The 26,122-nt window shown below is 41.2% G+C and overlaps 1 protein-coding gene across 1 annotated transcript in view; it reads right to left on the bottom strand.

Moving 5' to 3' along the window:
• LOC102286200 (ATP-binding cassette sub-family C member 4) overlaps positions 1 to 26,122 on the bottom strand; it is a 134,824-nt gene that overhangs the window by 59,566 nt on the left and 49,136 nt on the right. Inside the window, 9 exon segments of the mRNA XM_014478932.2 lie at positions 6,325 to 6,410; positions 6,810 to 6,847; positions 7,867 to 8,007; positions 8,748 to 8,918; positions 11,458 to 11,554; positions 17,817 to 17,903; positions 18,124 to 18,218; positions 21,428 to 21,619; positions 23,669 to 23,758. Of these exon segments, the coding sequence (XP_014334418.2) occupies positions 6,325 to 6,410; positions 6,810 to 6,847; positions 7,867 to 8,007; positions 8,748 to 8,918; positions 11,458 to 11,554; positions 17,817 to 17,903; positions 18,124 to 18,218; positions 21,428 to 21,619; positions 23,669 to 23,758 (997 nt within the window).

Raw genomic sequence — 26,122 nt, 5'->3', positions numbered from 1 at the left:
AATAAATATTTAAAAAATAGAAAAAAATCAATAAAACCAAAAGCTGGTTCTCTGAAAGGGTAAACAAAATTGACAAGCCTCTGGTTAGTCTTACCAAGAATAAAAGGAGAGAACCCAAATAAACAAAATAATAAATGAAAGAGGATAAGTAACAACTGATTCTACAGATACATAAATAAACCATGAACTGTATTTACTAACAAACTGGACAACCTATGAGAAATGGACAAGTTTCTAGACACATGTTGCTGCTGCTACTGCTGCAAAGTTGCTTCAGTCATGTCCGGCTCTGTGTGACCCCATAGATGGCAGCCCACCAGGCTCCTCTGTGTGTGGGATTCTCCAGGCAAGAATACTGGAGTGGGTTGCCATTTCCTTCTCCATTCTACAGCACACCAAAACTGAACCAAGAAGACATAGAAAATTAGAACAGACTGATCACTAAAATGAAATAGAATCTGTAATTGAAAAAAAAAAAAATCCCTACACACAAAAGTCCAGGATCAGATGGCTTCACAGGTGAACTTTACCCAACAACAAAGGAAGAGCTTATACCAATCCTCAAATTCTTCCAAAAGATTGAAGCAAAGGGAATATTCCCAAAGACATTCCATAAAGCCAACATCATCCTGATATCAAAACCAGTTAAAGATACTACCAAAAATGAAAATCATAGGACAATATCCTTGATGAATATAGATGCAAAAATTCTCCACAAAATATTAGCAAATTGAATCCAACAACACATTAAAAAAAAAATCATGCACTATGATCAAGTTGGATTTATCCCAGGGTTACAAGTATGGTTTAACATACACAAATCAATTGATATGATCCATCATATCAATTAAAGAAAACACAAAAGCCACATGATCATCTTAATAAATACAGAAAAAGTATTTGATTAAATTGAACATCCATTCATGATAAAAAAAAAAAAAAAAACCTCTTAAGAAATTAAGTACAGAGGAAATAAATCTCAACAAAATGAAAATTATTTATGACAAACTGAAAGTATAAGTCTTTCATTCATGTCCAACTCTGCAACTTCATGGACTGTATGCAGACCATTAGGCTCCTCTGTCCATGGATTTTTACAGGCAAGAATACTGGAGTGAGTAGCTATTCCCTTTTCCAGGGAATCTTCCCAACCCAGGGATCATGCATTGCAGTCAGATTCTTTACCATCTGAGCCACCAGGGAAGCCCATTTATGACAAAGCATACGGCCAATATAATACTCAGTGGTGAAAAGCTGAAAGCCTTCCTGTTAAAATTTGGAGAAAGACAAGGATGCCCACTCTCACTATTTCTATGCAGCACAGTACTTGAAGTCCTAGCTACAGCCATAAGACAAGAAAAAGAAATCAAATTTATCCACATTTTGAGGGAAGAGGTAAAACTGTCACTATATGCAGATGATAATATATATACAAAACTGTAAAGACTCCACACAAAAACTAATAGAACTGGTAAATGAATTCAGCAAGGCATAAGGATACAAGATTGACACACTGAACCAAGTTATTTTTTATACTCATAATGAAACATTATAAAAGGAATGTAAAAACAAATCAAAATCACATCAAAAAAACTTAAAATACCCAGGAATAAACATAATCAAGGAGGTGAAAGATTTATAAAACATTAAAAGAGGAAACTAAACATGATCCAAAGAAATGCAAAGATATTCCATGCTCTTGGATTGGAAGAATTAATACTGTTAATACTGTTAAAATGGCCATACTACCCAAAGCAATCTACAGATTTAACAAGATCCCTATCAAATTACCCATAAATTTTTCATGAAACTAACAAATACAGCTAAAACTTATATGGAACCACAAGAAATCTAGAACTGCCAAAGCAATCCTGAGGATAAAGAACAAAGCAGGAGTCATAGCCCTCCCAGACTTCAGATGATAGTACAAAGCTATAGTTATCAAAATGGTGCAGTTTTGGCACAAAAATAGACTATGAATAAATGGAACAGAGAGCCAAGAAATAAATGCATACACCTTCAACACCTGTTAAAGTTAATCGTCAACAGAAGAGGCAAGACTTGTTTATTATATACAATGTATATTATAAAAGACAGTATCTTCAGTAAGTAGTTTTGGGAAAGTTGGACAGCTGTATGTAAATCACTGATGTTAGAACAACTCTCACACAAAAATAAACTCCAAATGGCTTCAAGACTTAAATATGACATGACACCATAAGACTCCTAGAAGAGAACACAGGTAAAACTTCCTCTCACATAATTGTACCAATGATTTCTTAGGTCAGTCTCCCAAGGTGATAGAAATAAAACCAAAAATAAACAAATGGGACCTAATCAAACTTATAAGCTTCTGCACAGCAAAGGAAACCATAAATAAAATGGAAAGACAACATACAGACTGAAAGAAAACCTTTGAAATTGATGTGATTGACAAAGCCTTAATTTTCAAAATCTAAAAACAGCTTATATAATTCAACGACAAGCAAACCTGCTCAAAAAATGGACAGATGACTTAAATAGACATTTTTCCAAAGAAGACATACACAGATATATGCCAACAGATCTATACAAAGATACTTAACATTGCTAGTTATGAAATGAAAACTACAATAAGGTACCACTCAACATCAGTCATAATGACCATCATTGAAAAATACAAATAACAGATGTTGAAGAGGGTGTGGTGAAAAGGGAACATATGTACACTGTTGGTAGGAACGTAAACTGAGGCAATCACTGTGGCAAACAGTGGAGGGTCCTCAAAAAACTAAAAGTAAAGTTGCCAGCAGTTCAGTTCAGTTGCTCAGTCATGTCTGACTCTTTCAGACACCATGGACTGCAGAACGCCAGGCCTCCCTGTCCATCACCAACTTCCAGAGTTTACTCAAACTGATGTCCATTGAGTCAGTGATACCATTCAACCATCTCATCCTCTGTCATCCCTCTCTCCTCTTGCCTTCAATCTTTCCCAGCATCAGGGTTTTTTCAAATGAGTCAGTTCTTTGCATCAGGTGGCCAAAGTATTGGAGTTTCAGCTTCAACATCAGTCCTTCCAATGAACATCCAGGACTGATCTCCTTTAGGATGGCTTGGTTGGATCTCCTTGCAGTCCAAGGGACTCTCAAGAGTCTTCTCCAACACCACAATTCAAAAGCATCAATTCTTCAGTGCTCAGCTTTCTCTATAGTCCAACTCTAACATCCATACATAACCACTGGAAAAACCATAGTCTTGACTAGACGGAACTTTGTTGGCAAAGTAATGTCTCTGCTTTTTAACATGCTGTCTAGGTTGGTCATAACTTTTCTTCCAAGGAGCAAGCATTTTTAATTTTATGGCCAATGGCAACATCTTCAGTGATTTTGGAAATCAAAAAAATAAAGTCTGTCACTGTTTCCACTGTTTCCCCATTTATTTCCCAAGAAGTGATGGGACCGGATGCCATGATCTTAGTTTTCTGAATGTTGAGCTTTAAACCAACTTTTTCACTCTCCACTTTCACTTTCATCAAGAGGCTCTTTAGTTCTTCTTTGCTTTCTGCCATAAGGGTATTGTCATCTACATATCTGAGGTTATTGATATTTCTCCCAGCAATTTTGATTCCAGTTTTTGCTTCATCCAGCACAGCGTTTCTCATGATGTGCCCTGCATATAACATAAATAAGCAAGGTGACAACATACAGCCTTGATGTCCTCATTTCCTGAATTGGAATCAGTCTGTTGTTCCATGTCCAGTTCTAACTGTTGCTTCCTGACCTGCATACAGCTTTCTTAGGAGGCAGGTCAGGTGGTCTGGTATTCTCATCTCTTTAAGAATTTTCTACAGTTTGTTGTGATCCACAGTGTCAACAGCTTTGTCATAGTCAATAAAGCAGAAGTAGATGTTTTTTTTTTCTAGAATGCTCTTGTTTTTTCAATGATCCAATGGATGTTGGAAATCTGATCTCTGGTTCCTCTGCCTTTTCTAAGTCCAGCTTGGACATCTGGAAGTTCATGGTTCACATGCTATTGAAGCCTAGCTTGGAGAATTTTGAGCATTACTTTACTAGCATGTGAGATGAGTGCAATTGTGCAACAGTTAAAGCATTCTTTGACATTGCTTTTATTTGGGATTGGAATGAAAACTGATCTTTTCCAGTCCTGTGGCCACTGCTGAGTTTTCCAAATTTGCTGGCATATTGAGTGCAGCACTTTCAAAGCATCATCTTTTAGGATTTGAAATAGATCAACTGGAATTCCATCACCTCCACTAGCTTTGTTCATAGTGATGCTTCCTAAGGGCCACTTACCTTTGCATTCCAGGATGTCTGGTTCTAGGTGAGTGGTCACACCATAGTGATTATCTTGGTCATGAAGATCTTTTTTGTACAGTTCTTCTGTGTATTCTTGCCACCTCTTCTTAATATCTTCTACTTCTGTTAGGTCCATACCATTTCTGTCCTTTATTGTGCTCATCTTTGCATGAAATATTCCCTAGGTACCTCTAATTTTCCTGAAAAGACCTCTAGTCTTTCCCATTCTATTGTTTTCCTCTATTTCTTTGCATTGATCACTGAGGAAGGCTTTCTTATTTCTTCTTGCTATTCTTTGAAACTCTGCATTCTAATGTGTTTATCTCTCCTTTTTAAAAAATTTATTTTATTTTTAAACTTTACATAATTGTATTAGTTTTGCCAAATATCAAAATGAATCCACCACAGGTATACATGTGTTCTCCTTTGCCTTTCACTTCTCTTTTTCTCAGAGCTATTTGTAAGGCCTCCTCAGACAACCAGTTTGCCTTTTTCATTTATTTTTCTTGTATAGTCTTGATCCCTGCCTCCTGTATAATGTTACGAACCTCTGTCCATAGTTCTTCAGGCACTCTATCAGATCTAATCCCTTGAATTTATTTCTCACTTCCACTGTATAATCATAAGGGATTTGAATTAGGTCATACCTGAATGGTCTAGTGGTTTTCCCCTGCTTTCTTCATTTTAAGTCTAAAGTTGGCAATAAGGAGTTTATGATCTGAGCCACAGTCAGCTCCTGGTCTTATCTTTGCTGACTGTATAGAGCTTCTCCATGAGGTCGCTAAGAGTCAGACATGACTGAGTGACTTCCCTTTCACTTTTCACTTTCATGCACTGGAGAAGGAATTGGCAACCCACTCCAGTGTTCTTGCCTGGAGAATCCCAGGGATGGGGGAGCCTGGTGGGCTGCCGTCTATGGGGTCACACAGAGAGGGACACAACTGAAGCGACTTAGCAGCAGCATAGAGCTTCTCCATCTTTGACTGCAAAGAATATAATCAATCTGATTTTGGTATTGACCATCTGGTGATGACCATGTGTAAAGTTGCCATATGATCCTGCAATCCCACTCCTGGGTATACATCCAAAGACAACTGATTTGAAATGAAACATGCACCCTGTGTTCACTGCATTACTATTTACAGTAGTCAAGACATAGAAACAATCTAAATGTCCATCAACAGATAAATGGATAAAGAAGATGTAGTATACACACACACATATATAATGGTATACTGAAAGTATACACACACACGCGCACATATAATGGAATACTGATCAACCATAAAAAGAATGAAATAATGCAGCATGAAAATTGCAGCAACATGAATGGGCCTAGAGATTATCATATTAAGTGAAGTAAATCAGAAAGAGAAAGACAAACATCATATCACTTACATGTGGAATCTAAGATATGATACAAATAAACTTATCTACAAAATAGAAACAGACTCACAGAGAGAACAGACCTGTGGTTGCCAAGGGGAAGAAGGGTGGGGAGGGGTGGACTGGGAGTCTGGGGTGAGCAGATGGAAACTATTATACTGAGAGTGGATAACCAGATCCTACTGCATAGCACAGGGAATGGTATTCCATAGTCTGTAACAAGCCATAATGGCATATAATATGAAAAAGAATATATATGCACATATATATTCATATACACATATATAGCAATGGCATACAATATGAAAAGAATATATATGCACATATATATTCATATATGCATATATGCATATATAGCATTCTATATATATGAAACTGAATCACTTTGCTGTACAGCAGAAATCAACACAACTGTACTAAATCAACTATACATCAATAAAATAAATTTAAAAAGTCTTCATTCAATCTCTTTCTTCTAGTCAATTTTAAAAATAATCATTCCAATTAATTCACAGAGTAAATGCAACTGAGACTTAATCTGTTAAGACATTACTGAATTACTCCTGGAAGCCCTAGTTGCTTGCACAGGCTCACTAAAAGCATTTCACACTCCTGTATAATAGAGTAGAAGATTCAACTTTACCTGAATAAACTACTAAGTACCAGTTCAGATCGATCGTCTTCATTTCATTTCCTTGTCTACTAACATTGATGTGGTGTTCATTCGCCCTATGGAATAGGGAAGAGAAAAAAATGCAGTAGATAGAATTAGGTAAAGACAAAAAAAAAAAAAAACAAAAAACCTCAATTTAGGAGACATGGTTTATGCTGGAAAACAATTCCCAGCTCATGGGGCCTGGTGTCCCTCTATCTTATAAAAATTCAACTTGAATCATGAGTTTCAGTTCTCAAACTGTCTACGAGGAAGCTGCTGAGGGTCAGACATGGGGACAGACCATGGGAGGGTGGGGTCATATTCCACCAGCAAGAAACTTTTTCTTCAGGGAAACTCCGTGAGGGTTAGAAGAGGAGGCTGAACAAGCTCCACCGCCCTCCCTGGCTCTGTGGGAATAGGAGGGAGCTTCCTGTCGACTTCCAGCACTTTGGGTCAGACCAGGAATCACTCACCAGTCTAAAAGCCACCAATCCTGCAGGACATAGGCAACCTGGGAGCAGGAAACAACAGTCACTCACACACTGATGTTACTGAACCCTCACATCCTGCTCACTAGGATGGGGGACGGAAAGGCTCCAGAGCATGGAGACGGTCCTTCCAGCTCAGGTCTGTGCCAAGCCCCACACCCCAAATGACCACAGGACAGGGGAGGGCATGCTGCATTTTAATATCTCCAAAAGACATTGTTATTTTCCTAGAAGCTCTCTGTCATGTACACACAACACCAGTAAAGCTCACTTATTTAGCTCCCCACAAAAAATGCTTTTCAATGCAAATCCAGATGAACTGCAAATACAGTAATAATAGTGTAAATGTTGGAGTTTTTCAAATGAGAGAAACTTAACAGGTACTGTGATGGTCAGTTTTCTATGTCAGCTTGGCCAGGCCAGTCTCCAGTGATTCAGTCACTGGTCTAGACATTGCCATGAAGGTATTTTGTGAATGTGGTTCACATCCATCATGAGCATGGAAGTAAAGGGGATCACCCTCAACACTGTGGTGGCCTCATCCAGTCAGTTAGCCCTGAAGAGAAAAACCTGAGGCTTCCCGGAGGAGGAAGAAATTCTGCCTCAAGACAGCAGGGTCAGCTCCTGCCTGAGGTTCCAGCCTGCAGGCCTGCCTTCCTGATTTCACACTTACCAAGCTAGATCCCACAGCCTCATGGGCCAGTTCTTTAAATATCTTCATATACATACTAAGAATAATGATAAATAAAGTATAAGTGAAGTGAAGTGAAGTGAAGTCGCTCAGTCGTGTGTGACTCTTTGCGACCCCATGGACTATAGCCTATCAGGCTCCTCTGTCCATGTGATTTTCCAGACAAGAGTGCTGGAGTGGATTGACATTTCCTTCTCCAGGTGATCTTCCTGACCCAGGAATCGAACTGGCGTCTCCAGCATTGCAGGAAGACGCTTTACCATCTGAGCCACCAGGGAAGCCCATATAAAGTACAAATAATATGTAAATACCAAACTGAGGGCACAAAGCAAAATAAATGTCCTTATTTACCTGAGCTGCGATGTTCACTAGAATAAGGAAAATGATGATAGACCAGTGAGTACCAGCTGTGAAGTAATTCTTGTAGGTCTTACAACCAACTTGTCCCTTTGAATCGTCCTCCAGGGGTAGTTTAACCAGTATATCCTCAGTCTGTGAGGGGAAAAATGTCAGTGAGAGATAAAACATTAAGTAATTAATCCCCAAATATCAAAAGTTCAACAGTAACTTTCATTGCAAAAAGGTGGGGACACATACAAAACTCATATGCTGGCAGGAGTGAAAAGTCTGTCTTCTAAAGAGAAGGGTGTGGAAATACCTAGAAAAACCACATATGCATTTATGCTTGGACCCAGCCATCCCATTCCTAGGGATCCATTAGGGAAAAAAAAAAAAAAAACATCATCTGCATGAGGCTATTCACGGTTGGCTAGTTTTGCTTAAAGTCAATCATGATTCTCAACACAAGCACACCATACCCAATTCAAGTATAAATGCAGAAGCTTGTTCAAAATAATACACAAAATGATATTGAACTAATGTTTAGCTTGTAATCTTTTATTTTGTCACTCAATGATGGAAACATAAAACATAACTGAGCCTCAAAATACTAGTCAAATACAGTAAACTGAGCTTGCACAGCAAGTTGGAGTAAGGTGAATCTGGGTAGCAGGGGACAGCATGTGATCAAAATCTATGTGGTTCCTGAATTTCAGAGAGTGATTCCTGAGTGTGGAATGTGAGGGACTAATCTGAACACTTATCAGAATCATCCAGGCTCCTGGGTTTGGATATCGAGGAGGACCTGTGTATGTATAACTGGAGCAGATTGAAGGCCCACAAGGCCACCAAGAGCAGATGGATCTGGACATGTTGCAGGATGAGAAACTCACATCGTGGTCCTCTGGGGCTGCATCTTTCATTGACTGTGTGGAGGACTCTTGAGGCTGGTCTGGAGACTTGGAAGATGGTTCAGGCTCCTCAGTCTTCTTCTTTGAAAGGGAGTCAGAATCTATTCTGGATTTCAGGAACTCAGTGTAAGGCCCCTTTTCCACCATTTCACCCTAAAATTAAAAAAAAATCGAAAGGCATGTATTTGCATTTGTTAATACTAACCTAATATAAATGCTAATCAAGAGAAGTAAACGGATCTTAAGTTATGATTTTTGTAAGAAAGTGATCATTAGGTCTGAAATTCTGGAGGACAAATCTAGTTCGGTTCAGCTTGACATAGAACTGAGCATTGTGTTCTCTGCCAAACGCTGTGTTAGGTGCTGGGGTATATGAAAGAAATATGTTCTCATGTGTTAAAGATGGATATCATTAACATAAGAAATGGCAGGCCACTCCAGTATTCTTGGAAAATCCCATGGACAAAGGAGCTGGGTGGGCTACAGTCCATGGGGTTGCAAAGAGTCAGACATGACTGAGCAACTAAACAACAACATGTTTGAGAAATCTGAGCCCCACATTCCTAGGGGAGTGGAGAATCTACACATGGAACTACTTCTATGGAGTTAGAGATTGTACATTTTAATAATCTTTCCCAGAGTAGAACTTCACTTGATAAGTGAGGAATCTGGCCACGGGCCTGTGGAGCAGACAAGGGTTTAGGACACTGTTGCTGAGGCCCAGAGGCAAACAAGCCAAGACTGAAGCATCAACCAACCAGTAAGCCTGAAATATTCTCATTTATCTCCAGTCCACCACCAACCACACTAGGAGTTGTGGATTGAATGGTGGCCCCCCAAAAGTACGTTCAAGCCCTAAACATGACATCTGTGGGTATGACGTTATTTAGATACAGGCTCTTTGCAGATGTAATCAAGTAAAGATAAGGTCAGACTGGAACAGGGTGACCCTACATCCAGTAATACTCATGGCCTTATGAGAAAAGACCCAGACAGACACGGGGACAATGGCCATGTGACATTAGAGGCAGAAACCACAGTGCTGCAGTTAGAAGCCAAGGAACACCAAGGGAAGCAGATGAGCACCAGAGGCTGGAGGGAAGGATTCTCCCCCCGCTGGAGTCTTCAGTGGGAGAATGGCCCTGCCAGTACCTGGATTTGGGACCCATAGCCTCCAGAACAGGGAAATGACAAACTTCTGTTGTTTTAATTCACCCAGTTTGCGGCGCTTTGTTACAGCAGCTCTAGAAACTGACATCCTAGCTTAAGCCCATGCTGCTGTCTCCTCAGCATTACTAAGACTTGTAACTGCTTCTGCTGTTACCCCTCCAGTGCATCATAGGACTCTCTTAACTCTCACATCAGACCACATCCCTCCTCTGCTCTGGACCATCCAAGGCTTCCATCCCACTTCCGGTCCCCTGCCCATTGCTCAGAGACCAGCTCCCTCCTGTCCCCCTGCTCACTCTCCTCAGACACACTGGTCTTCCTGCTGTTCCTCCAACCTGCCAGGTCAGCCTCATCCTGAGGACCCCCTGCTTCAGACCCCCTCCCCCAGGTGACTGTGTGGCCTCCACCTTCATGTCACTCAGACCCCATGAGGCAGCAGCTCCTCAAAGAGGCCAGGATGTCACCCTTTCTGTCACACCCATCCCCATAAGAACAGGAGCCCCGTGAAGGCAGGGCCTTGACCTCCTGCTGCACAGGCTCCCACATGGATCAGGCACATAGAGACCTGCGGAGAGCTGCCCGTGAGAACGGGGTCCTTTGTCCGAAGGACACAGCTCTGGGAGCTGCCTCAGTCTTGAGGGTTTGCTTGCAAACATAGCTCTCTGTCCCGCCACCCCAGAGATTACGCGCTTATTTACTGCAGGCACCTGGAGTTCTGTGCAAACTTCTCACGCACAGAGAAATGTTATCTGGTGTAAGAAATAATAACAGGGTGCCATTCCCATGCTCTCAAGATTTCTTGTGACTGTTTGTAAGATGTATAGGTCAAACAAAGAAAATGTTAACTGTCTTGTCTTTCTCACGCTCTTCTGTATAAATATGAGATGCTGAATAAAGTTGGTGTCAGACTGCGTCCCTTCGTGGAGACGTGTCTGAACCTCTCGACCCCATCTTTGTTGTAGATTTCTCTTGCTTTAGTTTCTTTTCTCAGCCCCGCCGTGCATGTTCTCGGGACCTGATGGACTTTGCCGGCTGGCACCGGCAGAGACCTGCACAGGGAGACCAGCAACTGGAGACACCAGCAGAGTGGGCATCTCTGACCCAGGTGCTCGGCTACCCAGCCTCACTTCTGGTGCTAATGGAAGATGTTTAGCAAACTGCGTTTGACTATAACATGGTTACAATGGGTCTTAGTATCTATAATTTCCAAATTAGTATACTCTGACTCAAATCCTGGAAGGGGAAAACAAAATCTTGTATATAATATAGCATTATTATCCTTAACAAATTTCATTAGAACAGTGATGACTCAGTAATTCTACAGTAGCAATTTTATACACTTTAGGGTTTATGTGGCTTAGAGCATAATAGTGACATTTCTATGGTCTTTGAATTCATCCTCAGGGCATGAGTACCACCAGCTCTGGGAAGAAGGGGGCAAAAAACTGAGGGAGAAGAGGGCATTTATCATGACTCCTAGGAGAGTGCTAGCAAGCTCCACAGATTTCTAGAAACTACTTACATTTTCCAATTGCAGAATCTTACTTGCAGCTTTTAGGTACTGCAACTGATGAGTCACTAAAATTGTGACCTTATCTTTCAAGGCTTGGCAAATACACCTACAAATATAAAAGGTATGGCATGCAAAAGCACATTAATGGGGATATACCAAAGTAAAAATTTATACTTTTAAAACATAGTGAGACAAAGACAACATAATAGTCAAAAATCTGCACTTTAAATACCAAATAAATGACAAAATTTAATACAAACATAAATCAATGAATTTGGCAAGGTCTTCAAATTCATCAGCAGCAAGCTTGACTCCAGCTCCACTAAAAAATATTCTAAAAAGCAATCCAGTGAAGGAGGCACCAAGAGCTAACTTCTTTTACCTAAAACTCAGCTAAGCATTTATATATTTCATAAGAAAAGCAATTGAGCAACACTGAGATTCCAAAACTCAACTGAACTAAAACACTGTTATTTCTATGTGAGAATAGGAGAACAGGAATCTATGTCATATAAAAATGGTACAGGATGCTTGGGGCTGGTGCACTGGGATGACCCAGAGGGATGGTACAGGGAGGGAGGTAGGAGGGGGGTTCATGATGGGGAACATGTGTACACCTGTGGCAGATTCATGTTGACGTATGGAAAAACCAATACAATATTGTAAAGTAATTGGCCTCCAATTAAAAGAAATAAATTTATGTTAAAAAAACAAAATTATTTAACTCCTTGAAAAAAAAGTGTACATTTTTAGGCAGTTTTCTATGCGATTATTTATGATTTACGATGTACAGATTAACAACAAAAATGAATAGTTTCTTGATAACCTTTGCCAGAGTGCATATTTTAGACCCTTCCCCCCAAATAATATTAGACAGAAAATGAACGCTGGCATGGCCTCAACATTCTCTTCAACATTCCCAGTCCCATTCAGGAAGCAATTCTTCTTTCATTAGGACTGAACACCTTCCAAACATGGAAATGAAAGAACGGAACCCAAATGGCCCAAATCGGAGTGGAAATCAACCAACAAATCAAAAGACATACCAACTCTCTTAGCCAAGACCCCTGTGTGGTCAGACCACCCAAGATGGCTCTTCTCTTGTCCTCTCTACATCCCCTGCCTGACCCAGTGCCTGCTTCAACTACACCTCCTCACGTGACTGACCTTCCTATATGTTTGTCCCAGAGCCCAGCGAATGGCTGTTCTAGCTTTAGATCAGAACCCTCCACTATGCTTGTCAAAGGGGCAGGAGGGGCATGACCCTCTGCTGGTTTCCATGGTAACCAACAAGCCAACTGGATGTCAATTCCCCTGAAACTGGTAATTACCTCCTGCCTGTTAAGAGCAACAGCTGCTGCCAAGTTCTGCCAAGGTGTAACCCAACAATCCCCTCAGTGTCCTTCACATTATTAAGTGTCCTTTCACAGTAACCCCTCAATCTGCTCCTCATTTTATTTTTTTATTTTTTTTTAATTTTATTTTATTTTTAAACTTTACAATATTGTATTAGTTTTACCAAATATTGAAATGAATCCGCCACAGGGACTCAACCCGTTTCATCCTACTGGGTCCACAACTCCTCCAGGAAGTTATAGCCTGGGTCCAGGACTCTGGTGACCATAGGCAGGGCTCCAGAGAGGTAACCTGGGAGCCCAAGCCCCTTGCAGAGCAAATCTCAGAAACAAGGGCCAGAGCTCAGCCTGTGAGTGAGTCAGATGGAGAGTCTGGAGGCAGCAGACTGAAGCTCAGTCCTTCTCATGAGACTGACGATGTCAGACAAGCTACTAAACCTCAGTTTCTCCATCTCAAACAATGTCAATGACAACTCACCCACATGTTCTGAGAAATCAAACCATCAATCCGCCCAGTAAAGGTCATCCCCCTTCCCCACTCCTCCCTAACCACAGGCTGTCATGTACTTTGGACTCAGGACAGAAAAGTCCTAAGTGGACACTCTGGACACTGGTTCTGTGATCAGAGGATCACACCCTAGGATGTAGACACAAACACCATCAATTCATTAAATCCAAAAGGATTCATTTTTACCCTTTGAGATGTAGGAAAACCACTAGACCATTCAGGTATGACCTAAATCAAATCCCTTATGCTTATACAGTGGAAGTGAGATAGATTTAAGGGACTATATCTGATAGATAGAGTACTTGATGAATTGTGGATGGAGGTTCGTAACATTGTACAGGAAACAGGGATCAAGACCATCCCCATGGAAAAGAAATGCAAAAGCAAAATGGCTGTCTGGGGAGGCCTTACAAATACCTGTGAAAAGAAGAGAAGCGAAAAGGAAAGATTCAGAACTCTGAATGCAGAGTTCCAAAGAACAGCAAGAAGAAATAAGAAAGCCTTCCTCAGCGATCAGTGCAAAGAAGTAGAGGAAAACAACAGAATGGGAAAGACTAGAGATCTCTTCAAGAAAATTAGAGATATCAAGAGAACATATGCAAAGATGGGCTCGATAAAGGACAGAAATGGTATGGACCTAATAGAAGCAGAAGATATTAAGAAGAGGTGGCAAGAATACACAGAAGAACTGTACAAAAAGATCTTCATGATCAAGATAATCACTATGGTGTGATCACTGACCTAGAGCCAGACATCCTGGAATGTGAAGTCAAGTGGGCCTTAGAAAACATCACTATGAGCAAAGCTAGTGGAGGTGATGGAATTCCAGTTGAGCCATTTCAAATCCTGAAAGATGATGCTATGAAAGTGCTGCACTCAATACACCAGCAAATTTGGAAAACTCAGCAGTGGCCACAGGACTGGAAAAGATCAGTTTTCATTCCAAACCGAAAGAAAGGCAATGCCAAAGAATGCTCAAACTACCACACAATTGCACTCATCTCACACGCTAGTAAAGTAATGCTCAAAATTCTCCAAGCCAGGCTTCAGCAATATGTGAACTGTGAACTTCCAGATATTCAAGCTGGATTTAGGAAAGGCAGAGGAACCAGAGACCAAATTGCCAACCTCTGCTGGATCATTAAAAAAGCAAGAGAGTTCCAGAAAAACATCTATTTCTGCTTTATTGAATATGCCAAAGCCTTTGACTGTGTGGATCACAATAAACTGTGGAAAATTCTTCAAGAGACGGGAATACCAGACTACCTGACCTGTCTCTTGAGAAATCTATATGCACATCAGGAAACAACAGTCAGAACTGGACATGGAACAACAGACTGGTTCCAAATAGGAAAAGGAGTACATCAAGGCTGTATATTGTCACCCTACTTATTTAACTTCTATGCAGAGTACATCATGAGAAACGTTGGGCTGGAAGAAGCACAAGCTGGAATCAAGATTGCCAGGAGAAATATCAATAACCTCAGATATGCAGATGACACCACCCTTATAGCAGAAAGTGAAGAGGAACAAAAAAGTCTTTTGATAAAGGTGAAAGAGGAGGGTGAAAAAGTTGGCTTAAAGCTCAACATTCAGAAAACTAAGATGATGGTATCTGGTCCTATCACTTCATGGGAAATAGATGGGGAAACAGTGGAAACAGTGTCAGACTTTATCTTTTGTGGCTCCAAAATCACTGCAGATGGCTGCTCATGATTGCAGCCATGAAATTAAAAGACGCTTACTCCTTGGAAGGAAAGTTATGACCAAGTTAGATAGCATATTGAAAAGCAGACACATTACTTTGCCAACAAAGGTCCGTCTAGTCAAGGCTATGGTTTTTCCAGTTGTCATGTATGGATGTGAGAGGTGAACTGTGAAGAAATTTGAGTGCTGAAGAATTGATGTTTTTGAACTGTGGTGTTGAAGAAGACTCTTGAGAGTCTCTTGGACTGCAAGGAGATCCAACCAATCCCTTCTAAAGGAGATCAGTCCTGGGTGTTCTTTGGAAGGAATGATGCTAAAGCTGAAACTCCAGTACTTTGGCCACCTCATGCGAAGAGTTGACTCATTGGAAAAGACTCTGATGCTGGGAGTGATTGGGGGCAGGAGGAGAAGGGGACGACAGAGGATGAGATGGTTGGATGGCATCACTGACTCGATGGACACGGGTCTGAGTGAACTCCAGGACTTGGTGATGGACAGGGAGGCCTGGCGTGCTGGAATTCATGGGGTCGCAAAGAGTCGGACACGACTGAGCGACTGAACTGAACTGAGTTCAATGTTTGTAACTAAGTTCCTTGACTGAGTTAGCCCTCTTCAGTCTTATTACTAAAGCTTTTAATGTAACTGTTTCTCCTTAATTTAGAATTACTTGCCAATTGTCCCTGAAAGTGGTTGTAAATCAAATCTGATGGGCTGCTATGTCCAAGATAGATCAACCCAAAAGTTGTAAAATGTTTTCTTCCTAATATTCCATCACATATAATGTAATATAAATAATTCCAAAGTGACCAATTAAGGGCTTTACATTTTTTCTAAATAATGCTTTTTATTAAGCATTATTTATTTAGCATTATTATTGAGGACTGTGGGAAGACACAGGGCACAGGCACTCCCTGGAGGAGCAGGAGGCAAAGGCAGGACCCACCTTTCACCTTCCTCCTGTGTCCTGCTGCAGAGCTCCCTGGCTCTGGGACAGAGGGACCAGTGTGCACCGACAGACAGGGTGAGAAATGACCCCCACAGAGCCAGCACAGCTGGACACCAAGTGAGTAAGGGGACGAGCTGGAAAGGCTGATGGGGGCAGATGGCAAAGAAGCCTGTTCTCTGTTTGAGGACCTGGAGCTGCTTCCTGAACATGGGGTGGAGTGGCAGTGGCCTGTGAAGGGCTGGAGCAGGAGGGTGAGCCGTGTAGACAGGAGGGTAAGCTGTGTAGACAGGAGGGTGTGCTGTATAGATAGCAGTGTGGCAGTCTGATCAGGACAGACCTGAAAAGCTGATGACCAGGAGGTGAAGGTCTGGTGATGTGGTGCTGAAACACGTCGGGATCCATAGCATGGTGAGACAGCATCAGTTCGCCTAAGGCCTCTCACCTTCTTTAGGTGACAGAACCCACTTAATATTCAAGCATAAAGCAGTAAAACTTTAACAACCTGGGATATAGCCTCATGACTGAAGGAAACTCTTAATGTCAAGTAGAAGTGCGATTCATTCATATTTTTTTTTTCGATTCATTCATTTTTAATAAAAGCCTCCAGCTTCCACTACTGCTTCTATTCAGCACTTACTTATAAGCACAACACACTTATCCTGTGTTGAAACTTTCTAAAGCTTGACTCTGCTGACCTTTCCCCAGGCATCTGTCTTAACAAGCTCCATGTAGAGACAGGTTCCTTAGAGGCAGGAATGAGAGCTGGGCGTCCTATCTCCCTTATTCTGCCCAGTGTGGTCCTTCCCCTCTCCTGGCTCACTGTCCTCCTTATAAACTGAGAGGTTTTGTGCAGGGACATCTGTAAGGGCATCTAACTCAGTGCACACAGCAGGGTGTTAAGTGTAGCTGGAAGGCCCATTGTCTTTATAGGGTGAACAGCAAGGGAACTAACTCTGGGGGGAGATGTGGCGGCTGTTTCAGCAAAAGCAAGTTCATGAGGCTTTCAAGGAGGCCAATTTAGACTCCATCAAAGGCCTCAGTCAGTATATGTTAAGACATATTATACACAGAAAAGCATCGTAGTTGTTCTGTTTCAGGGATTCTATGGCCAAGCAAGAGCCACTGACACCAAATTCCAGAATCACAAATTGAGAGTCAGGATTTAAGAAAGATTCTAGATAACTAGATTCATGTTCAAGTTAACCCTATATTGTGGGTCTAAGTATTAATTCCACAAGCATCCATGAAGCAACATTAAATGATTGAAGCCATACTCTGATATCAAGTATGGCTCTGATAAGTTATTCCTGAATTCTAGACTTTGCTAAGTATTTTCAGACCTAAAGAATAATAAGCATAAGATAACAAGGCCTTTCCATGGAAGCTCTATGTCAGTACTGAAAACACTGTACCTTCTAATGTGCCTTAAATGATGAGGGAATGATGGAGGAAAAGAACTGGCAGCCAAGTATCAGATTACAGACTTCCACTCTATGATTTAAAAATCGGATAGCATCCTTCTGATTCCTGGGGTGTGGATCTGTCCACAGCATCTGGATCCATCAACTGCAAGTCACAGGGTAGAATCTGCCATCTATCCCTGACTCCCTAAAGCATGGACTCCACTGTGCTCCACACACTGGAAGCACCTGCTGTATTTTTCTGTCCTGACCTCAACATGATGCAAGATTTCTCTACAATGGATCTTCTTTTGAGGAAATAAAGGGAGAGAAGGACAGCAGCACACAATGAGCTGAGTCTCCTGAATCACAAAGGCTTTCCTGAGCTTCCTTCCCTGATCCCTACAGGGCTCTTGGAAAGAAGAAACGATAGAAAACAGGAGCAAACTCACTGTTCGAACAAGTGCCTGCTGACTTCTACATCCACTGCGCTGAGCGGATCGTCCAGGAGGTAGATGTCTGCGTCCTGATATACGGCTCTAGAAAATGTAGAGATGTCAGGATAGAATACTTCACACTCCCTGAGTCTCATCTCTGAATCATGATGGTGTCCAACAATGTCATGTTCATTCCAGGAGCCCAGGGAAAGGGCCAAGAGCCTGCTTCACCCAGGCCCACCTGGTGAGCGGGGTCTGCGTGCTCACGTCCACTAGGAGCCATGGAGGAGGAGGGGCGGATGGCAACTGAAACCCCATTTACCTGGCGAGGCTGATCCGGGCTTTCTGCCCTTCACTCAGCGGGGTTCCTCCATCTCCTATCACAGTTTGATCTCTTTCCTTCAAATTCTGCAAATTCTATAAGGAGATAGAAAAAGAAAAAGATTTAAAATGTGTTCTCCTAGCATCCTAACCTTTCAGCAGCTGTTCTCCCCACAAGTGTTTGATCAATGATAATGGGCTTATTTCATAGTGAATAACGATAACCTTGAACATTAAAACAACAAACCTCTCGGGGTTTTTTTTAATCTTTTCTTCATTCTGTAGTTTTCCACAGCATTTATGCATTTGACCATTTTAACAGATATTTACTGAGGACTGACTACATGCTAGACATTGTTCTGGGCACAGTGAATTCAGCCACGAGGAAACAAAGTCCCTACAGTTTCTTTTCATGTTGAGTGCAAGAACTAAGGACGAAAAGGAAAAGGAAGTCGAATGGAGAGTGAAGGAGGGAAGTGAGTCCATACTGGGGTGTGAGGACTCTGCTCAGAGGGGTTGTGAGCAGATCTGGGGAGGGGGGCTCTAGCAGACCTGGAGAGGCTGCTCCTCACAGAGGGAGGGGCGGGTGCAGGGGCCACAGGGAGGTGCCCAAGGGGTTCAGGACAAGGAGGCAGGAGAGCAGAGCTGAGTAAGAATGAGGGGAGTGAGGGCAGAGCCAGAGCAGGAGGAGCCCTGGGGTCACTCCAGTAAAGGAGGAAGGGGAGGACTGACATGGTCTTGGGTTTTTTAAGGAATCACTCCTGTGCTTTGCAGAAAACAGGCAGTAAGTGGGGAAGGGGAAGTATGAATATAAGTAAAGAGGCTACTGGAAAAATCTAGGTGAGAGATGACTGTGGTCAGGACCAGAGAGGGAGCACTGAGGATGCAGAGATGGCGTCACACTCCAGACACATTTGGAAGGTGTCCGTGTTCCGACCACGCAGACTAGGAAAGCAGTCCATGTTTATAATGGTCACATCATGTACAGAAGAATCGCTGTGCAGCCCGGTCCTGCAGGGCCCCTTCCCACCAGACACTGCAGCATAGACACCCGAGGGTGGGGGAGGCCCCAGAACACTGCCCACATTACTGGTCCAATCAGCCCATGTAGCTACGACAAAGCATTGACCCCCAGGGAAAAAGCTGAATATCAGCCGCTGTCCCATCTCTTCTGTAGAGATGCTCAAATGTGGGGAGAAAGAAGGGCTGAGCTTCACCAGTAAGGCAAAGTCATGAAAGAAACACCTCACCCTGGCCTGGGTTTCTGGAGTCTGATCTGGGCATTAGGGGCTGGAAGTGATTACAGTAAAGAGGAAATGCCTGAGATCTGTTTACTCCACACCCCACCTTATACCTTCATCTATTACCTGCTCTATGATCCAGAGAGATGGTATGGGGAGGGAGGTGGGAGAGGGGCTCAGGATTAGGAACACGTGTACACCGTGGGGGATTCATGTTAATGTACGTCAAAACCAATATGATATTGTAAAGTAATTAGCCTCTAATTAAAATAAATAAATTAAAAAAATTCTTCCTTATACATTTCCTCAACTGAGAGGCAGCACAGCACCAAGGACAAGCAGGGAGTCTAGAGTCATGCAGAAAGGGATCTGAACTTGAGCTGAGATGAGCTGTTTGATCCTCCAAGCCTTAGTTTTACCAACTACAAAATGAGGATGTTAATGCTGAAGACACTGATAAAGAATCAATAACTCATATACCCTCTTACATGTGTGCACACACAGGGGTGAAAGACAGAAAAATGATTTGTATATGGACTCTGAATAAATGGGAGCTACTGTTCTCACTGTTCTATATGCACTTCCCTCTTCTTTTCTTATACAGTCTCAACACCATTTAATACAAATCTAGCTCATTCCTACTAACTTGACATTAGAAAAGAAGCCCATTAAAGGAGCAATTCTGTTTTAACAACATTATTGTAAAATGCTACTCACATGATACAATCTATGATGTTTGAGCTGTGCTTCAAGCAAAATTACTATTTTCTATTTCCTCAGGAAGGAGGTTTTGGAGTCTTAACTCCTCACCTCTGAAAGTCTGTCCTGGGCTCTTTCTCACAGTATAGAAGAATACTCGGATGTACAGACTGGACTCAACAGACTCAAGGGGAACAACCCAGGAGAGTAACATACTGTTTAATCAGTATTTACATTGTTCTTCCTTTTTGCCAAATTACATTCCCCTCTCAAGTAAGTTCAATTTTCATCATTCATTCACTAATTTCATTTAAATCCCAAGCTAGAATTAAATGTTTAATTTTGTCATTTTCTGTGAAATGCAATGCCATTTCTGAAAACAATCTCTCCCCCAAAGAAAAGATGCAGTATTAAGAAGAAATGTTAAAGTATTCTATTTTCTTTAAATAAAAATACAAATGCAAGTCAAAACCAAGTGGAGAGGGAAACCTAGGGACTGAAAAGGCCTGAGGAGGCACGAGCCAAGGGTCAGGGGGGAGACCTCATGTGCAGGCTGCCTCCAGGGGCACTGAAGGAGATTCCTCAGTGAGATGACTAAGGACATGTAAACAGAGACTAGCAGGTCGATGACATTCAGGAATCTGGGTTATTTTTCAGGTGAAATAATGTGATTTTTTCCCAAAGGCTTTCCTATCTTTCAGAGAAAACTAATAATACATTTGCAGATGAACTAATCTGAGGTCTAGGATCTTTTCCAGAATAATCCGGGGTGGGGGTGGGGCTGGCAGAGTTGGAGATGCAGCCAGACTGGCCACCAGCTGTTCCTGGCTGAAGCTGGGGGGGTGGTACATGAGGGTTCATTACACCATGCTCTCTATTTTTTACAAAGTTTTGCAATTGTCCATTAAAAAAAGAAATTAAAAGTGAATGAGGAAATCCCCTGTTCACTGGTGGTCCAGTGGTTGGGACTCTGTGCTCTCACTTGCCAAGGGACCGAATTCAGTCTGTAGTCAAGGGACCGAGTTCAGTCTGTAGTCAAGGGACCGAGTTCAGTCTGTAGTCAGGAAACTAAGATTGTGGAAGGCGTGTGGCACAGCCCTCCATACCAAAAACAATGAATGAAATTTCACAAAATGAAACAACCACACAGCCCCCCATCAAAGTTATTCTGTGAGTGTTGTTATCACATCAGGATTAAAACAGCAACATATGTGCCTGCATATTTACCCAGAAGACCAGCAAATATATTGAGCAACAATCAAAGACTTTTCAAATTAAAAAGAAATTTCAACTAACTTCAGAGTTTAAACCAACATTATCACTATTTGAAATTTGAGTATATACAGCTCAAAAGTCATTATTCACCTTTTCCAAAGCACACGCCTTTATTACTTCTTTGTATCTGTCTTCTTCATATTTCTTCCCAAATAAAATGTTACTCCTCACAGTTCCTGGAAACACCCAGGGCTGCTGAGAAACATATGCAATCCTCCCGTGGACGTTGACATTTCCCTGGATCAAGGAAAGCTCCCCCAGCAAAGCGCTTAACAGTGATGACTGAAACAGATGGCAACACACAAATGAACAGGCAGCACTCAGGATGGAACATGCCCTGCAGCACAGCCGACCTCACCCTGGTGCTTGATACACAGTAGAACCCTTTCCTTCAGAACAGGATAAAGTACTGCTCTGGTGATTGTGATGAAAATAAAAATAAAAATAAAAATAATACCATTGGTCAAGGTAAACTAAAGGTTGATAAGGAATATGAATAGTATAACAATCTATGCTGCCTGAGTTTCCCCCAAATGAAGTGCTCTACTCAGCAAAGACTAATTAAGAATCTTTAACATCTTTTTCTAGTAGAGCAGCCCCACAGGATGTGTATTTCATATATCTGATGTTTAATGCAGTTGTTCCTACATCCGGGATATCCTTTATTTGACAAATACTTGTTCTTAAAAAGCTATGTATAGGGAACTCCCTGGTGGCCCAGAGGCTGGGACTCTGAGCTCCCAGTGCAGGGGCTGGGGTTCAATTCCTGGTCAGGGAACTAGACCTTACATGCTGGAACTAAGATCTCATGCAGTCAAATAAACAAATATTTTATTTTTTTAAGTTATGTGTAAATAATATATCCAAAGATCGCAGCACTGTTTATAATAGCCAGGACATGGAAGCAACCTAGATGTCCATCAGCAGATGAATGGATAAGAAAGCTGTGGTACATATACACAATGGAGTATTACTCAGCCATTAAAAAGAATACATTTGAATCAGTTCTAATGAGGTGGATGAAACTGGAGCCTATTATACAGAGTGAAGTAAGCCAGAAGGAAAAACACCAATACAGTATACTAATGCATATATATGGAATTTAGAAAAATGGTAACGATAACCCTGTATACGAGACAGCAAAAGAGACACTGATGTATAGAACAGTCTTATGGACTCTGTGGGAGAGGGAGAGGGTGGGAAGATTTGGGGAAAAAAAAAAAAACACATATAACTTCCAAGCTAATGGAGAGAGATGATAAAGTAATAGAAAATAATCCAAGAAGAAGGGAAGAAGCAAATAAATAACTAAATAAAACAAAGACACGCGAACAGATAGGATAAATAGTAAAAAGCAAGTAATACAGTAGCTTCAAATTTTACTTGGACAGGTAAAGTTGAACAACTAAAAAAAAAAAAAAACTGTTTATGTTAAACACCATTAAAAAAATTTTATGGAGGGAAGGGACATATGTATACCTATGGCTGATTCATGTTGACATTTGACAGAAAACAACAAAATTCTGTAAAGCAATTATCCTTCAGTTAAAAAATTTTAAAAATCTTAAAAAAAAACAAAGATGATGAATTAAACTATGAAGTGAGTTGTGTCTGCAGAGCAAAAGTCCATGATAAAGGAAATCATCACCCTTTCATGTACATATCCCACATTTAAGTTTCTGTATGTTGTTGCACAAAACACATGAGACTAAGTCAATGTGCAAATTTCAAATTTTTTACAACACATAGGTGTGTTCTGTCTGTGTCTACACATCAGAGTGCTCATTGTCCTGGGCTGAAATAACCTGCCTGTGTATCTGTCTCATCCCAGAACCTGGCTGCTCTGGAGCAGAGGCGTCGAGCCCTGGCTCATGTCTGTACCTTTATCTCCAGCACGTGGCTGCACATTCACTACATGTGCACTGATAGGACCAAGTCAGGTCACGTGGGGAAATGCTCAGAACTTCCTGGAAGAACCTGCACCACCTCCAGACTTCCTGGAGGGGCCACTGTGACAAAAAGAAATCCCCATTGTCTCCATCCATTCTGAACAGCTGTCACATCAATAATTTCCTTCACTGAGATGTTCAGTGCTTTACAAGTGGTTCCCAACTGGGCAATGTGAAGCACCAAGAAGGAAAACACTGTGTGCATTTATTCAGATTTATTTGCCACAAAACCTTTTCACAAAATGAATGCTCCACAGAATACACCTAGAGAAACACTGTTCTAGACACACTGAATTCAAACTGAGTCACACTCAGCTCTGGGCTCCACTCTGAGAATATAACCGGGGCTGTTATCAAGCTGTCAAAACCCATCAGAACGTACCTTTCCTGCGCCTACAGGTCCGACCACAGCTAACAGTTCACCGGGTCTGACAGTAAAGGAAAGGCCTTTTAGGGCTGGGGTTCCTGATTCCTGCAAATGAAAGTTACAAAAATGTACCCATTTCAATAAAGTAACACAAATTACTTCAAATAGTGGGGAAAATACCATAAGAGTCACGGAAATGCTAACATAGCCCACATTTTTCTCATTTGAAGACATTGTGTTCTAGTTCCAGTTTTTTAAGGAATCTCCACACTGTTCTCCATAGTGGCTGTACTAGTTTGCATTCCCACCAACAGTGTAAGAGGGTTCCCTTTTCTCCACACCCTCTCCAGCATTTATTGCTTGTAGACTTTTGGATCACAGCCAATCTGACTGGCGTGAAATGGTACCTCATAGTGGTTTTGATTTGCATTTCTCTGAGAATGAATGATGTTGAGCATCTTTTCATGTGTTTGTTATCCATCTGTATGTCTTCTTTGGAGAAATGTCTATTTAGTTCTTTGGCCCATTTTTTGACTGGGTCATTTATTTTTCTGGAGTTGAGCTGTAGGAGTTGCTTGTATATTTTTGAGATTAGTTGTCAGTTGCTTCATTTGCTATTATTTTCTCCCATTCTGAAGTCTGTCTTTTCACCTTTCTTATAGTTTCCTTTGTTGTGCAGAAGCTTTTAAGTTTAATTATGTCCCATTTGTTTATTTTTGTTTTATTTCCAATATTCTGGGAGGTGGGTCATAGAGGATCCTGCTGTGATGTATGTCGGAGAGTATTTTGCCTATGTTCTCCTCTAGGAGTTTTATAGTTTCTGGTCTTATATTTAGATCTTTAATCCATGACCCAGCAATCCCAATGCTGGGCATACATAGCAAGGAAACCAGAATTGAAAGAGACACGTGTACCCCAATGTTCATCGCAGCACTGTTGATAATAGCCAGGACATGGAAGCAACATAGATGTCCATAAGCAGATGAATGGATAAGAAAGCTGTGGTACATATACACAATGGAGTATTACTCAGCCATTAAAAAGAATACATCTGAATCAGTTCTAATGAGGTGGATAAACCTGGAGCCTATTATACAGAGTGAAGTAAGCCAGAAAGAAAAACACCAATACAGTATACTAAAGCATATATGTGGAATTTAGAAAGATGGTAACAATAACCCTGTATATGAGACAGCAAAAGAGACATTAATGTATAGAACAGTCTTTTGGACTCTGTGGAAGAGGGAGAGGGTGGGATGATTTGGGAGAATGGCATTGAAACATGTATAATATTATATATGAAACGAGTCGCCAGTCCAGGTTCGATGCACGATACTAGATGCTTGGGGCTGGTGCACTGGGACGACCCAGAGGGATGGTACGGGGAGGGAGGAGGGAGGAGGGTTCAGGATGGGGAACACGTGTATATCTGTGGCAGATTCATGTTGGTTGCCTTCTCTGTGATATATGGCAAAACCAATGCAATATTGTAAAGTTAAAAAATAAAATTAAATTAAATTAAAAAAAAAAGACATTGTGTTTTACAGGTCTTTTCATCCAGTCCTATCTTTTTGGGAGTTGAAACAGCTTTAGTTGCCTTAGGAAGGCTTCTTATACCAAATTTCAATATGGACTCCAGTGTAGACACCCACAGAATTTAAGGAGTTGAAATGACAAGGAACCTGCTTGAAATGCAAACTGAATGATGTACATAAGCTTATTAAAATAATGTACTTACTAGAGTATTCAGTGTGGGAGGTTTTTACTACTTACCCTTTCATAGCCACTCTAGTATCCTTGCCTGGAAATTCCATGGACAGAGGAGCCTGGTAGGCTACAGTCCATGGGTTTACAAAGAGTCTGACACAGCGACTGAAGACACACGCAATAATCTTTGGTTTTAACTATCTCATTAATTTCCACAAGGTGGCAGCAGAAGAACATAGTGTGCCTGGTCCTATACTAATAAACAGTGTAATTTGAAATCCCCATTAATATCTCCATTTTCATTTGATAAAGAAAAAAATCTCAGTAACACTCAGCAAGAAGAGGACACTTTACATAATAAAATCACTCTTGGTAAATTAACTCTTGTAAATAATGGTCTAATTTCACGAGAGCTCTAATTTAACACCAATAACACCAAAATAAATGGGGAATAAGGAAAATTATGACGTTGTGAGTCAGAGGAATAAAGCCTCAGTTTTATACATGTTATATGCATTACCTGTCCTGGATAAACAGGGAAAATAAAGTACCTATACCTATACTGTAAGGAAAACAAAAACATTTCATGAGGAAGAAGGACAAAGTACTCATCATGCCAATCACAGGGCGTATTCCTGGGAGACTTGAGGGTATGTGTACTTCTTTACATATTCTAAGTGTTAAGAAAATTGTCAGTAACTGTTATGTTTAAAAATACATACACAGTGGTTACATGTAATTAAGTAAAATGCCCCAAAGACT

This window comes from Bos mutus, unplaced genomic scaffold (genome assembly GCF_027580195.1).
Source record: "Bos mutus isolate GX-2022 unplaced genomic scaffold, NWIPB_WYAK_1.1 CTG201, whole genome shotgun sequence".
Taxonomy (NCBI): domain Eukaryota; kingdom Metazoa; phylum Chordata; class Mammalia; order Artiodactyla; family Bovidae; genus Bos; species Bos mutus.
Note: the sequence above shows the minus strand (reverse complement) of the source record. Positions and strands in the feature narration are given on the sequence as shown.